The 15755-nt window shown below is 45.0% G+C and overlaps 1 protein-coding gene across 2 annotated transcripts in view; it reads left to right on the forward strand.

The window, feature by feature from the left end:
* FAM13A (family with sequence similarity 13 member A) overlaps positions 1-15755 on the forward strand; it is a 134757-nt gene that overhangs the window by 25046 nt on the left and 93956 nt on the right. For both annotated transcript variants that reach the window (XM_083571108.1, XM_083571107.1), the window contains one exon: positions 5093-5173. In XM_083571108.1, the coding sequence (XP_083427234.1) occupies positions 5093-5173 (81 nt within the window). The remainder of the gene's footprint in view (positions 1-5092; positions 5174-15755) is intronic.

Below are 15755 nucleotides of genomic sequence, written 5' to 3' on the forward strand. Positions count from 1 at the left end.
CAGATGCTGCCATGGGGGAGGCTATGGTCAACAGTGGAAGGGTGGGCAGTGGAGAGGAGGGCCTCAACCCCATACCTGCTAGAAATATTTACCCACTCACATCACCCACTTCTTGGCTCCGCCTTCTTTTCTCCTTGCAAGGAGAAAATAATACCAATCATCATCATCATTTTTAATTTGTTTACCGCCTTTCTATCTTACAATACTCAAGGCGGTTTGCAAGCTGAAGAAACAAAAAATGTACATCTCACAACAATCTAATGCAATACAAAAATGTGACAATAAAACACAACCTTAAAATAGGCAACCTCCATCAAAAAAGAAGTAACGTTCAACAATCATTAGAATAGTATAAAATAACAATATTAACACATAAAAGTTAAACAGAAATCCACTCAACAGTTACAATAATATCTAAACTATAATCAATAAAACAATGGCAATCCACAGTACATAAAACAATACAATGCACATTGAGAAGCAGAGGGTAGAGCAAGACAGGTGGAAGGAGGCCTTGCCTGATGGAGTCTCTCCCTTCAGTATAGTCTCTGTATAGTTTCCCCCTCTGTGGGAAGAAAAGCAAACAAGGGTGAAATTCTGAGCAGGAAAGCAGCCTGGAGGTAAAAGATAGCGGTGTCCCGTGGTAGTTTTTTTTCCATTAGGAAAAGGAATGTTGTGCTCAAAGTGTGACATGTGGTTTAGATTTCCCCACCCCCAGTTTTAATACTGTAGTTTTGATTTTAATATGCTTCAGTTGTCTGTTGAGAACGCCAAAGCCAGAGTGTGTATAATGGATCCTGTTAAATTTTCATCATACCTCTTCTCTTCCAATCCTTCGAGACATACTGTTTAGACCTTTTGCTGCCAGCTGTCATTACATCCTGTAACGCAATGCCGTCCTTTGGCAGCAAGCCCCAGCCCCGTTAACCGGGAAAACCCGATAGGAGAAGATTACCGCTTCTGTGACCTTTGCCATCCCAGCTCACAACCCCTGGAACTCTGCGTCTCCTCCTTGAGCTTGCAAGACTCTCGAAGCCTTTTGCTTTAGGCATCTTAAGATTTTCATACAATGTTAAATTCCTTTTCTCCTTTAACACTCTCTAAATACTGGCTTAGGGACGTGGGTGGCACTGTGGTCTAAACCACAGAGCCTAGGGCTTGCTGATCGGAAGGTCGGTGGTTTGAATCCCCGCGACGGAGTGAGCTCCCGTTGTACGGTCTCAGCCCCTGCTCATGTAGCAGTTCAAAAGCACGTCAAAGTGCAAGTAGATAAATAGGTACTGCTCTGGCGGGAAGGTAAACCGTGTTTCCGTGCGCTGCTCTGGTTTGCCAGAAGCGGCTTAGTCATGCTGGCCACATGACCTGGAAGTTGTACGCCGACTCCCTTGGCCAATAAAACGAGATGAGCGCCGCAACCCCAGAGTCATCCGCGAGTGGGCCTAACGGTCAAGGGTCCCTTTACCTTTTAAATACTGGCTTGGGTGTGGTGCTAATCCAGCAAAATGCTAATACTTACTGACTGCTTATTTCTGAACGAAACTCTGTAACATTCATACTGAGCTGAAAAGTTTTGAGAGAGATGGGGGACCTGTGGCCTTCCCCTGTTATCTATGACTGCTGGCCATGCTGGCTTGGGGAGAGGGCAGCTGGGGTCTCACAGGTGCCTCATCCCTGCATTTGGAGATGCTCCTCTAAGTGTTCAGCAGTTGAACAGACTGCCGGGGGGGGGATGGTGGCTTCTCCTCTGGAAGCATTTAAGCAGAGGTTGGATGAACATCTGCCAGGCAGGCCTCCACTGCAAATTTTGCACTGGTGTCGGGGACTGGCTGGATGAAGAGGAATGGTGGGAAGCACCAGCCGGGGAACAAACCCCAGAGGAGGAAGTCTCAGAGCCAGGCGATTGGTGGTGGGACACTGAGGAGAGGACAGAGGGAGAAGGGGCTTGATACTGAAGGGACAACAGGGTTTAATGAGCGGGAAGAGCCGGTGGCAAGGAGCAGTTCAGACTCAGAGTCTGATGCAGAGGAGGAGGAGTCGAGAGACTGCTGAAAAATTCCGGGCGTCTCCCTCTCCTGCTGCAACAAACTCCCCTAGCCCCGTTCTCTGAAGAACGCACATTCAAAGGTGCACAGGTGTAGTTTGAGACTGCTTGGGCAACATCCAGAGGTGGAGTCTTAGAGCAGTGCAGAGGGAGGGGGAACCCTCAGGCCTGGCAACTGCTGTATGGGGGTGTCCCTATAGGGACATGGGTGGCACTGTGGTCTAAACCACTGAGTATCTTGGGCTTGCCAATCAGAAGGTCGGCGGTTCAAATCCCCGCAACGGGGTGAGCTCCCATTGCTCTGTCCCAGCTCCTGCCAACCTAGCAGTACGAGAGCATACCAGTGCAAGTAGATAAATAGGTACCACTGTGGTGGGAAGGTAAACGGCGTTTCTGTGCACTCTGGCACTCGTCACGGTGTCCTGTTGTGCCAGATGTGGTTTAGTCATGCTGGCTACATGACCAGGAAAGCAGACAAACGCTGGCTCTCTTGGCCTGAAAGCAAGATGAGCGCCGCAACCGCATAGTCGCCTTTGACTGGACTTAACTGTCCAGGGGTCCTTTACCTTTTTTACCTATAGGGGCAAGGCCTGCTGGGAAGTGTTGCCGTTTCCTTGAACAAAGGGTTAACCACACCAACAAACTCTGCTTCTTGCGTGCTGACCTGCGTCTGGCTCCAGCCCTGACAACTGAGCAGGGAATTGAACTGCATGATCTCTAGGGTAACTTCCTTAACTCTGTGATCCTGTGATCCACTCTTTGTGTCAAGCACCTCTGCTGTTGCACTGTCAATGTAAAGTAATTATCCTCTGCTATACCAGAGTTCATGCCAGCAGTAAAGCCATAAATGTGGCCAGTATACTTGGAAGAAAAGCATGTGAAGGCTCTGCCAACAAAATCTTAATTGTTTTCCTTGATTACTGTTTCCTCTCCAAAAGAACATTTTCTTCCCATAGGGCCTATATCTGTTTATACTTCATGGAGCAGATGGGTATTTTTACCAAGGGATCACTGGGGTGGAAATAGGATAAGACAACAAAACATTGTTAAATAAGGAGTGATGGGGAGAGCTGTCCAATCCCTTGCAGGTGAAAGTTTACCAACGTCTTCGTCCTTTACCTTTGATATCTTTTTAGCTGCCAGGGAAGGGGCGGAATCGTCTGCCACATCTATCGTGCATGAGTCAACCAGAGTCATCACTTGGGCATCTCTTTCGAAGGATGACGAATCTTTAAATAGCCCTTCCCACAACAAGTGCATAATATCTTTCTCTGTCTGTATGAGTCAACAGAGTTTACTTTGATACTCCTGCTCAGTTCTAACATCACTGCCCAAGCTGTGAAGTGGCTAAGACTTAACCATAGGTTAGAACTATACAGTGGAACCTCAGTTGTTGAATGTAATCTGTTCCGGAAGACCGTTTGACTTCCAAAACATTCGACAACCGAGGCGCAATTGCCTGTTGGAAAAATGGAGAAATGCGCTTCAGAAGGCGTTCGACTTCTGAGGCGCGTTCGAAAACGGAAGCATTCACTTCCGGGTTGTCGGTGTTCAAAAACCAAAACGTTCGACTTCCAAAGCATTCGACAACTGAGGTTCCACTGTAGCCTGAGCTTCTACATGTACAGTGGTACCTCGGGTTCCATAGGCTTCAGGTTACATATGCTTCAGGTTACGGACTCCGCTAATCCAAAAATATTACCTCGGGTTAAGAACTTTGCTTCAGGATGAGAACAGAAATCGTGCAGCGGCAGCGCAACAGCAGCAGGAGGCCCCATTAGCTAAAGTGGTGCTTCAGGTTAAGAATAGTTTCAGGTTAAGAACAGACCTCCAGAACGAATTACGTTCTTAACCCGAGGTACCACTGTATAGAAAACAAACCTTGGTTTGGCTCTGCTTATGTGTTTTTGTTTTTCAGTCCTTTGAGCTCTTAGCTTCATAACTTTGCTCCCAGCAATGTGGTGCGACAGTCTATGGAAGATATCTCATAAATTAAAAGTAGAGCTCGAATGGCTGTTTTTTCAATGTAATGGCATGATTTTATTTCTCATACAACTATTGAGGTACACGATCACTCAGTGTCAACAGTATGTGCAGATATCTGACTCTTTTAAGACTATATAGAAACCATAGTCTCAAAAATTATGGAGTTCACAACTTGAGAATACTTTCATTTTTATAAATCTTTATTATTTGCAAAGGGAATCTTTGGATGAGGTAATTATCACTTTGGACCTGCGCTGTATCTTTGTACTTTTGCCCTTCCATGGAATCATAGAATTGGAGAGTTGGAAGGGACCTCAAGGGTCATCTAGTCCAATACAGGAATCTCAACTAAGGCATTCAGAATAGATGGCCATCTGACCTCTGCTTAAAAACCTCCAAGGAAGGAGAGTCCACCACTTCTCATGGGAGTCTGTTCCACTGTCGAACAGCTCTTGCTGTCTGAAAGTTCTTCCTGATGTTTAGTCAGAATCTCCTTTCTTGTAACTTGAACCCATGGTTCAGGCCCTAGCCTCCAGAGCAGGAGAAAAAAGGCTTCTATTTGACAGATATTTGAAGATGGCTGTCATATCTCCTCTCCATCTCCCTCTTTTCCAGGCTAAACATACACAACTCCCTCAATCGTTCCTCATAAGGCTTGGTTTCTAGACCCTTGGTCATCTTGGTTGCCCTCCTCAGCACACATTCCAGCTTGTCCACATCCTTCTTAAATTGTGGTGCCCAGAACTGGACACAGTACTCCAGGTGTGGTCTGAACCAAGGCAGAAAGAATAGAACAATACACTTTTTGATTTTTTTTAGCACCATCCCCCCTTTCGTTACGCTTGCACTTTTAGCAAATCCAGGTTTTTGTTTTTGTTTTAAATGATAACATAAAAGAGAAGATGTAAGCACTTAGATTCAAAACATGTGATACAAAACAAAGTTGTTTTTCAGATTGTATGAACAAAGCCGTGCTTAGAAATAGCATGCCGTTCCTAATTTCACACTCCCCCCCCCACTGACACCCCCCTTTTTTTGTTAACTGCGTGTAATGTCTCATTCTAGGAGGCTGGCTGCAAGCAGACACCGTCACTCATTCGGACAAGTGTTGACAGAGAACTGCCAAAGCTGAGTCCAAGGCACAAGGTACAGAAAAATTGGTGTGTTCACCATCATACTTTCCTATTGCTGCATTTGCTTTGAACTGCATTTCTTCTTTATGCTTGTTTCCATCTTTCAGGATTGGGAGCTGTGCGTTTGAACTAATTCCAAGGTGATTGGGGCCGCTGGGAATAGTGGCACTAGCCCTATTGAGGTTTTTCTGTTTTATACAGTGGTACCTCGGGTTAAGAACTTAATTCATTCCGGAGGTCCATTCTTAACCTGAAACTGTTCTTAACCTGAAGCAACACTTTAGCTAATGGGGCCTCCTGCTGCCGCTGCGCCGCCACTATACAATTTCTGTTCTCATCCTAAAGCAAAGTTATTAACCCGAGGTACTATTTCTGGGTTAGCAGAGTCTGTAACCTGAAGTGTCTGTAACCCGAGGTACCACTGTATTGAGTTGGACCAGTGGTCCATTTAGCCCAGTATTGTCTTCTCTGACTGGCAGCATCTCTCCAGAATTTCGGACAGCAGTATTTCCCAGCCCTACCTGGAGATGCTGGGGATCAAACCCGTGACCTTCTGCATGCAAAGCAGGTGCCCTGCAACTAAGCTACAGCCCTTCCCTCCATTGTGTCAAGAAGGAGAATGGGGTACCTTTCATGGCCCTGCCCCTTCTGTCACATTCCTAGCTGCCCAGCCTTCCATGTGCTGGGACTGAACATCTGCACTGGGAAGGATGCTAAATTGTGTGGAGGGTAGAACAGCCTCCTTGCAGCAGAATTCCAATCAGAGCTTATGGAAGATGTTGGGGCAGGGCTGATTGGACCACGATGGAGGGGGTTGGGCCAATGAGCATAGCCCTATTCTCTCCCCTCATGGAATTGAGAGCCTCTGGAATGGGCTGTTGTCAGTAGTGTTAGAAACTCAGACATATAAGCTGGGCAACATATGACTCCTTAAACCAGGGTTACAGTCACCAAAACAGAATGCCTTGTTGCCATTTTGGGGCCAGATGGCTCGGAAGTCATGTTTTGGTTCCTCAAATTCATTCTGATTGTGCAGATAAAATACAACGCATAGAATTCCACAGGATGTGTTGCTATTGTGTGAAAACAGTCAAAATCCAAGGATCCCCAGGCATGCACCTCCAAATGGTGGAGACGTCAGGTGCTATCCTGACACCCTGGGCAATCTCACTTATTCACAAGTGGTTGATAGGTAAAGGTAAAGGGACCCCTGACCGTTAGGTCCAGTCGTGACCGACTCTGGGGTTGTGGCGCTCATCGCGCTCTATAGGCCGAGGGAGCCGGCATACAGCTTCCGGGTCATATGGCCAGCATGACTAAGCCACTTCTGGCAAACCAGAACAGCACACGGAAACGCCATTTACCTTCCTGCCGGAGCGGTACCTATTGATCTACTTGCACTTTGACGTGCTTTCGAACTGCTAGGTTGGCAGGAGTATGGACCGAGCAACGGGAGCTCACCCCTTCGCGGGGATTCGAACCGCTGACCTGATTGGCAAGTCCTAGGCTCTGTGGTTTAGCCCACAGCGCCCAGGTGCAAAATGCGCCTGGCGAATTTCAAACGCTGGTTGTCAGGGCTTGGACTTGTGGCAGGTCTTGAACTCGGAACCTGAGAGATTTCGGGCCAGGGTTCAGCCTGGTGAGCTACAGCTAAGCCCTGGCCAAAGGGAGAGAACAGTCAACATAGCACAGCTGCTCAGCATTCTGAAATGCTACGCCGTAACCAAGACTATGTGTAGTCTTGTGTCTGAAAATAAAATAATATCCAAGGGAACCTGAATTCTATGATTTGTATAAACAATGTGAATCAAGCCAGATTTTTTATAATTCATCTTACTTAGCAGTAATTGTCTCGGATATCACAAGGACTAGGAGGAACTTGCATTGTTTTTAAAAAATGAAAACTGAGAAGATGATGAACCTGAAATTTGCGGGCGTTTCTTCTGCATTCGCAACTTTTAAAGGCATTGGGCATTTCCAGACTGTCACTATTTTCAGATGGGATCGCAACAAATTCAGGCAGCGTCATGAAAGCTGATCTGGAGCTCTTGCGCATCAGAACTACTTCCCCCCCAAAATCAGACTTTTGTTGCATTATGGACCATGATGGGGAAATGCAGTGTGGAATATTATTTGCTGGACACATTCAGTCATGTGGCCTCCCATCTGCAGGCTGCCTGTGGTCCAGCTCAGACACGTTTTCCCCACCTCCATGTGATGCTTAATCATATGTCAATTTTCCTCTGATGTTTCGCAGTGGAAGATTAACTGGGGTGGAAGGACGTCTTAACCATTTCCCTGCAGTGGTTTTCCTGCAAAAAGAAAAAGAAAAAACGCCTTCCAGTTGTTCCCCATATCATGGGGGGAAAGATAGTGTGTAGAGGAAAAACAGAAAATTCAAGCTGCAACAAATACCCCTCCCCAGAGGAAAGGTGTTAAAAAACCCCTCTCCCCCATACTCCAGGCTTCTCTTGTGACCTTTGTGGCTGTGTATTGTAAAAGCATAAAATACGCAGGGGAAATGTGTGCGAGGCAAAGCATCACGTGGAGTTCATCTCTGAGACATAAGCCAGAGCCCTAAATTTAAATGCAGGCTTAAGGTGTGTTTTGTTTGAAGGGGGAGTTTGCACAGAATATCTGGCACAAGCAACGCTTGATCAGCTGTGCAAATTTTGGACACTTTAGGGCACAGAAACTCACGGGCGGCCTGAATCCCTCAACTTCTCTGCAAATTCTGCAGAGCTTTTGAAAGTAAACATTTTTTGATATGTTGGGTTGCCAGATATGTCTCCCTCCCAACCTCACCAACTGGTTTAAAATGTGGACTGTTGTTCAGCAGAGAGTTATTGCTGCTTTTGAGAGGCACCATTGTCTTGTTTGTGGTGTCCTTGCCCTCCACAGCAAATGTTCTCCAAGAGAGCTTTGCTTTCTTCCATAACTGGGGCGTGCTCTAATTAAGGATTGCTTTTCAGTCAGTAGATAAATCAGGCACTTATTTTGGAAGAACCAGATAAACAACGAAGGTTCCTTAGATATGACCCTAGCTGTACTCCACACTTGGCCTGTTCCAGCACGTATGCCCAGCTCTTTGGCAAATTGACAGGAGATATTTAGCCATTCCCCTGCCATATATCAATGTTTGTTTTGGATATTGGTTCAGTTTTGACACTGGTGCCTTATCACCCCGCCCACTGCAGTGCACCCGGAGCTCAAGTACTCGCAAGTTATGTACTCATAGAGTTGTATTTATGCTATCTTTGGTGCCTGCTCCCAGGGGCACTTGATACCTCGACACACGAATGTATAAGGGCGGGCCTGCTGAAAGGGGGATCTGCTACATATAGATCCTTGGACCTGGTGAACTTGCATATTAAAGCAAGCTATGCTTTTACCGTCCCAGACTGAAGAGAGCGTCTGCCTCTAATGTTTGTATTGACGGCTCAAGAGCTGATCCGGGAAAGTGAGCCAGCCTTGAAATATTGTTGATGCACCCTTTGCAGACTGGGGATTGACAGGTTCACCGTGTGCTTGTAGCAGTGATGTTTTAACCATTTGTTAAATTGGCCAGCAGCCCAGTTTGCACCTGCAGGAGAACCACGATGGCTGTGCCGTCTCGCTTCTCATTGGGTATATTGTCTGGTTCTTTCCTTCATTCCACATCAGTGTTCAATGCCTTTTCTTATGCATCTTGGCGTGATTTTGCGTAAGAACATAATGTAAAAAGAGCCCTGCTGGATCAGGCCAAAGGCCCACCTAATCTAGTATCCTGTTCTCACAGACACCAACTGGATGGCTATGGGGAGCCGGAAAGCAAGACACGAGCGCGGCAACACTCTTCCCCACGTGTGATTCTCAGCCACTGGTATAAAGTGGTACCTTGATTCACAAACTTAATCCATTCCAGAAGTGCGTTCCAAAACCAAAGCGTTCCAAAACCAAGGCGTGCTTTCCCAAAGAAAGTAATGGAAAATGGATTAATCCATTCCAGACTTTTGAAAACAACCCCTAAAATAGCAATTTTATTATCCAACAAGACCACTGATCCATAAAAAGAAAGCAATAATCAATGTACCGTACTATAAAATAAATAAGACAGTATTGTAGATGATAAAAATAAAAATTACATTTTTTTTCCTTACCTGCCCTGAGGATAGCTATTGTTTCAATGGGAGGCTTTTATCCATTTCCGCAGTCACTCACTCAATCAATCAATCAGTAGCTGAACTGGGTTCCACACAGTCACAAAAATAAATTAACCCCAAAAGCCTCAAAAACAAAAGCGCCAAATACAGTGGTACCTTGGTTCTCAAACTTATTTTGTTCCGAAATGTTTGAAAACCAAGGCGCAGCTTCTGATTGGTGCAGGCGCCCCAGAAACAATAGCCGACAACCGCATTGGACGTTTGGCTTCCGAAAAACGTTCGAAAACTGGAACACTTCCAGGTTTTTGTAGTTTGAGAACCAAGGCATTGAGTACCAAGGTGTTTGAGAACCAGAGTACCACTGTGTTACCTCTGGCAGGGGAAGGAGGAAGAAGGCACCATGACTAATAGGTGTTGACAGCCTTGTCCTCCACAAATCAGTCCGTAATTCCCTTTTTAAGCCAGCGACTAATTGCCCATCACACCATCATGTGATGGCGATTCTCATAGTGTGAAAAAGTACATTCTATTGCATGTCTTGAACCTCCCAAAATTCATTGGATGGCCCCCTCCACTTTTTATGAAGATTACCCGCTCTGGGATCCCATAGCTAATTCTCCCCTGGTCTCCTTGCTGGCCAAAATAGGACTAATTTAGCCATCTAGCCCTGGTGATCGTCTAATGTTTATTGGATGGTTTTTTCCACTAAATTGATTTTTGAATTCTGAATTTATGGTTATTCACGTTTTGTACTGTATTTTATGCCGTATTTGTTGCATCAATTAAGTGTTTTAAATTTGTTGTTAGCCTCCCTGAGCCCGGTTTTCTGAACCGGGAAGAAACTATTATTATTATTATTATTATTATTATTATTATTATTATGCCTTGCTAGGATAAGGAACGTGGTGCCCTCCAGATTTTGTTGGACTCCATCTTCCATCTTCCCTGGCCTGCAGGTCCAATGATCTAGAATGTTGTTAGTTGAAGTCCAACAATATCTGGAGGGTAACCACTTAGGCTGCCCCTGGTTTTACGTATAAACCAAGTTTACGTTTCGTTTTGTAATCTGACCAAAAATCCTGGAAGGTTGACCTCCTTGACCAAGTTCATTCAGCAACACCCATTTCTCTACACAAGCTACGTGCCAGTTTAATTCTATGGATTAATGCCATTTTCAGGAAACCGTTTTTAGAATGCGGGAAGGAGTGACAAAGTCCCATTTCTCCACTTGTATATTCCAGTCATCTGAGTTGAGCAAGAGACTTAACATTTCCCAGTACATGAAACCTGAGTCAACTCGGGTCTGATTGTCAGATATAGAAACAATTCGCTAGTTATTCATCACTTCCCCCATCCTTGTGTGTAACTCTGGAACTCAAGCAGCTTTCATTGTGCCGTATAGAAGAACCGGGCGAAATGTGGGAATGCACAGAGACTTACCATGCACAAAGGAGGTCCCAGAGTTGAAAGGAACCAGAGCCCTCTGTTGAGACCTTGCTAAGAAGAATAGTTGTGAATAGGAGAAGATTGGCAAAAGTTAGTAGAAGCCTCAGGCTTTTCCACCCTTCCACCAGACCTTTCGGGAAAAGGTTTTTTCATATATCCTGTTTCCTTGGAAACATCAGGACCAGTGGCTTCTTTTATATATTTTTTTAAAATGTGGGGAGATAAATCTGCCCTTTGTACATGTTTCCCTTCAGTTGTTTCAACAAATTTAAGTGTATTTTATACTCCCAAGAGCAGAGTAAAATTCACTGTTTAGTTCCGGGGGTTTTTGTAGAAGGCAGATGACCCCTGTCTCAAAGTGCTTTTTGGACCTTTTGGCAGCCTTGTGTAACGAAAGGAACTGTCATTGGAGAAAAATGGCTAAATTGACGCATCTTTATGCTACCCACCTCGTGCCCAGTAGCAGCTCTGGGATTTAACGGGGAGTTAGCAGGATGGGGTGGGGAGCACAATAAGACATTGCATTCACCTGGAAGAGATGCACCATAAATTTAATGTACATGACTTCACCCAAAGAATCCTGGGAAACTGATTTATTAAGGGTGCTGGGAATTTGTAGATCTGTGAGATCTACAAATCTTTGGGGAAAGCAATGTGTTTTAAATGTTTGACATGTATGCAGTCGGAGAGGTGTGACTCTGGCTTTCTTGCATGCAACGTGCCATTTGGGGATTGTGGTCTTATAAGGGCAGTTAGCCCTTTGGTTCATTTGCAACCCTGGTGCATAGCCAGACTTTCTGCCTTAGAGATTTCACAGCATTGGCAAAAAGCAGCTTGCCACACCCAATACACACACACACACACACACACACACACCAGGTAGCCATTCTTTAGTTTATCTAAATAGTTCATTTCCTCTTTCAGTGAGAATGTTTACTTCTTTCTTTGGGCAATCTGTAGAAGGCAATTCACCCATTTGATTGGGTCATGCTGAAGGAAGTGAAAGGAGACTGTCAGTGGTAGAAAAGGTTTTCTGTTGTTTGCTTAGCTACACACATGGGCAGAACTGTGAAGAAGATTTTTAGCAGGGCAAAAGGTAGTTGACCTTTCCCCCCAGATCTTGACCTTGACCTTGAACCTTCCAGCTTCCTCTGTTTGACTCTTTTTGGAGGCAGTGCGGAGGCACGCTGAAAATACCCCACAAAGCACTTAGAGCATTTGACTGGAGAACTCTACTGTGAAGGTTCATTGTGACAACAGACTCATTGCATGTCTAAGAACAACAAATGCACACTGAGTTGCGTTTTAGTTTATGATGCAACGTGAGCATATAACACAATATAAAAATAAATGTTTAGGGACTTACCGGTAACTGCCAAGTTGTGATGCACTGCATGAACTGTAAGGAGTTTGTCCTCATTGACCATTCTTGGAGCTGTTAAAAACAGCAAACTAGAGTTCAATCGTTTCTTTGATGGATGAGTTGAAACGCATTTTGATCAACTCAATATGCTACCTGTAATTTAATTAGGCAGCAGATCTTTGAAAGGAGTACAACTTCAGATGGAAAGCACCAGAAATAGGCATTGTATCTTATGTAAGACCGAACAACAAATGTCTCTTCTAAGGGGGTCTCCAGACTGTCACTGCTTTGTGCGTGCCAGAATGTTAGGTTTGCAGAATTAAACTGGACCAAATTGGACTTTTTATGGTTTGGGAAGTGAAGGGGAAATGCATTGCAAAGTGTGGGGTGAATAAACGGAAAGATGTATAAACATCTTTCAAGGATGGATGCTCATTATCATATGACCACCCTGTAAACAATCCCAAGCAAACGCTCAGTAAAGACTGGATATAATCTAGCCTCAGCGTAAGCTTTGTGCAAGCAAATAAGCACTCTATTCTGCCTTGGTCAGACCACACCTGGACTACTGCGTCCAGTTCTGGGTGCCACAGTTTTAGAAGGATGTGAACAAGAGCAGAGAAAAATGAACAAGATGATCAGGGGTCTGGAAACCAAGCCTTATGAGGAACGGTTGAAGGAGCAGGGTACGTTTAGCCTTGAAAAAAGGACACTGAGAGGAGAGATATGATAGCCATCTTCAAATCTCAAGGGCTGTTACATGGAAGAGGAAACAAGCTTGTTTTCTGCTGCTCCAGAGAGTAGGACTCAAACCAATGGCTTCAAGTTACAAACAAGGAGATTCTGACTAAACTTCAGGAAGAACATTTCAACAGTCAGAGCTTTTCAACAGTGGAACAGTCTCCCTTGGGAGGTTGTGGACTCTCCTTCCTTGGAGGTTTTTAAGCAGAGGTTGGATGGCCATCTGTCATGGATGCTTTAGTTGAGGTTCATGCATTGCAAGGGGTTGGACTTGATGACCCCCAGGGTCCTCTCCAACGCTATGATTCTATGATGACTACTCAATAAATGCTCTGGGAGAGCACATGCTTTGCATGGTCCCAGTTTCAGTTCCTGGCATCATCTGCTGAAACGGGTGAAGAACCTGTGGCCCTCCATTGTTAGCAGATTGCAATTTCTATTCTTCCCATTGAGTGTGGCCAATAGTCAGTGATGAGTGGTAGTCTAAAGGTAAAGCGACCCCTCACCATTGGGTCCAGTCGTGACCGACTCTGGGGTTGCGGCGCTCATCTCGCTTTATTGGCCGAGGGAGCCGGCGTACAGCTTCCGGGTCATGTGGCCAGCATGGCTAAGCCGCTTCTGGCGAACCAGAGCAGCGCACGGAAATGCCGTTTACCTTCCCGCCGGAGCGGTACCTATTTATCTACTTGCACTTTGACGTGCTTTCGAACTGCTAGGATGGCAGGAGCAGGGACTGAGCAATGGGAGCTCACCCCGTCGTGGGGATTCGAACTGCTGACCTTCTGATTTGCAAGTCCTGGGCTCTGTGGTTTAACCCACAGCGCCACCCACGTCCTTTGAGTGGTAGTCTAGAGGGCACCAAGTTCCCTACACTGAGCTAGGATCAGGGGAAAACCAAACCTTAGTGTCAGTTAATGGTTATCTGTAGTGAGTAAAACTGCAAGCCTGGGTCTGTGGATTACAGTCAACCAAACACGTCTTGGCTCTGGGTGTTAAGGCAGCAGCAGGAGTTGGAAACAGCTGAGCTGCCATAATTTTCTAACTGCACCAGCATGCTTGATCACTTATACTAAGCCTAATTTGGCTTAGTGTTGGCCAATGAACTGACCAAGATTTATTTAACTGGCACACAGTCCTAGTTAAGTCATTTCTTGGATATGAGAATTCTCCTATTACAGACATTTCCCTTCTTTTTAGGGTACTTTCAAAAGGGCAGCCTCATTTGGATATGCTTGTGCGAAAGTGCGCACACATGCCTGTGGGGGAGATCGTGACCTTGGGCACGAGTAAATCACGCTCATCAAGGTTCCCCTTTATACTTGCTCTTACTGTCTTGGAAGTTGCTCATCATCGAGCTATTTAGCTAAAATGACACAGAGACGAAGAAAACATTTCCATTAACCTAGAGAAGGGCCATGATGGATAAGCAACCAAAGACCTATATTTTTTAAATCAGGGTTACCATTGCTAACCATTAAAGATTGCTTGTTTGTATTTGAAATAGATTGCCTGGCAATAATATTTAGGAACACAAACCCCCACCTGTCCCAGAATTGTTCATGTGTGAACGTTCGGTGACCTGCTGAGATTGAGGTAGGGGTGTGTGCACGCGCGCGCACACACACACACACACACTCTTCTGTAAGCTTCATTGCCTGTAATAAAAAAAACCTTTGGTTATCACTTTCTACCGTGCTTCTTTTTGTTTAGGCTAGAGTCAATGTCAATAAAGGAAATGGACTCTGCCAATCTCCAGCTTTTCTGATGAGTCTTTCATAATTTTTCCCAGCACAGCAAGAGATACATGGAAGTTCAGGGTTGCTGCTGATATTGTGCAACAGTGAATGGGACTGAGAGGGGCAGTGGAATCTCAAATCCACTCCAATAACAGTTTAGTTATCATACCAGTATAAATTATGCCTCATTTGTACAATGTTATGCTGTGTAAGGAAGGGCAAGGATCACAGGAAATCTTAACCTGCCTGCTCTCTGGCCCCCAAGATTTCAACATGAATTGCCCACACTGCCTCAGGTTTAAATTCACAACCATAAAGGCTGGAATCTTGCCGATATTTTAATTTTTTGAAGCAAAATGTGAAAAGTAAAGCCATAAATCTTAGAATGTCAAATTATCTTCCCATACCTGAACCCGTGTGTCCTGTGCTCTAAAACCAGACCCCAGACCTGCTTGGCTTCAGCAAGGCTTGTGCATCACGTGTCTTCTGTATGTAGTCCTGGTGTGTGCACATGTGTGCCTTGCATGTGCACAGTGGCTGCACCAAAATATCTTGAAAAGCACTGCTCTCAAAGCTGCTCCGTCACATTGAGATTTTTCCTTTGTACTCTTCTCTTTGGACATTGTGAGAATCGGCACTTTAACAGCATGGAACCCCTTTTGCTCTCCCAGGAGGGCTCTTAGAAATACTGTAAGGTAAAACCAGCTTAGAAACGGCAAGGGTTTTTGCCAAGTAACAAAACCCTGACTAATCGTTGCCGTTTTGGAAACCAGCAGGGAGTAGGAGTGGACAGGGTGAGAGCGACAGATTCACAGAAGTGGAATGGGCTGTCAGTCTGGACTCCCGCGCAACACACACAAAAGTATTTGACTACCAAAGTCCTGTGCAAACATGAATCTGCCATTATCAATAATGGAGCAAATCGCATAAAGGTTACTGTCAAATAGTGTGCGTAATGCCGCCTTTTATGTTCTCAGATGAGTCCTGTATACTTTTAAGCTTTTATTACAATGTATAAAGGGGAGGCGTTTTAATATGCTGGCTACAGTTGTGTGACTGTTTTGTTTCCAAATACTTTAATAGCATACTGTCAAAATATATGGCTTTCTCCTTTCATCTCAGCTCTGCAGAAAAGAAAGCAATTATTTAATCTCTTTAATTCTTCGA

The sequence above is a fragment of the Podarcis filfolensis genome (assembly GCF_964270895.1).
Source record: "Podarcis filfolensis genome assembly, chromosome: 9".
Classification (NCBI taxonomy): Eukaryota; Metazoa; Chordata; class Lepidosauria; order Squamata; family Lacertidae; genus Podarcis; species Podarcis filfolensis.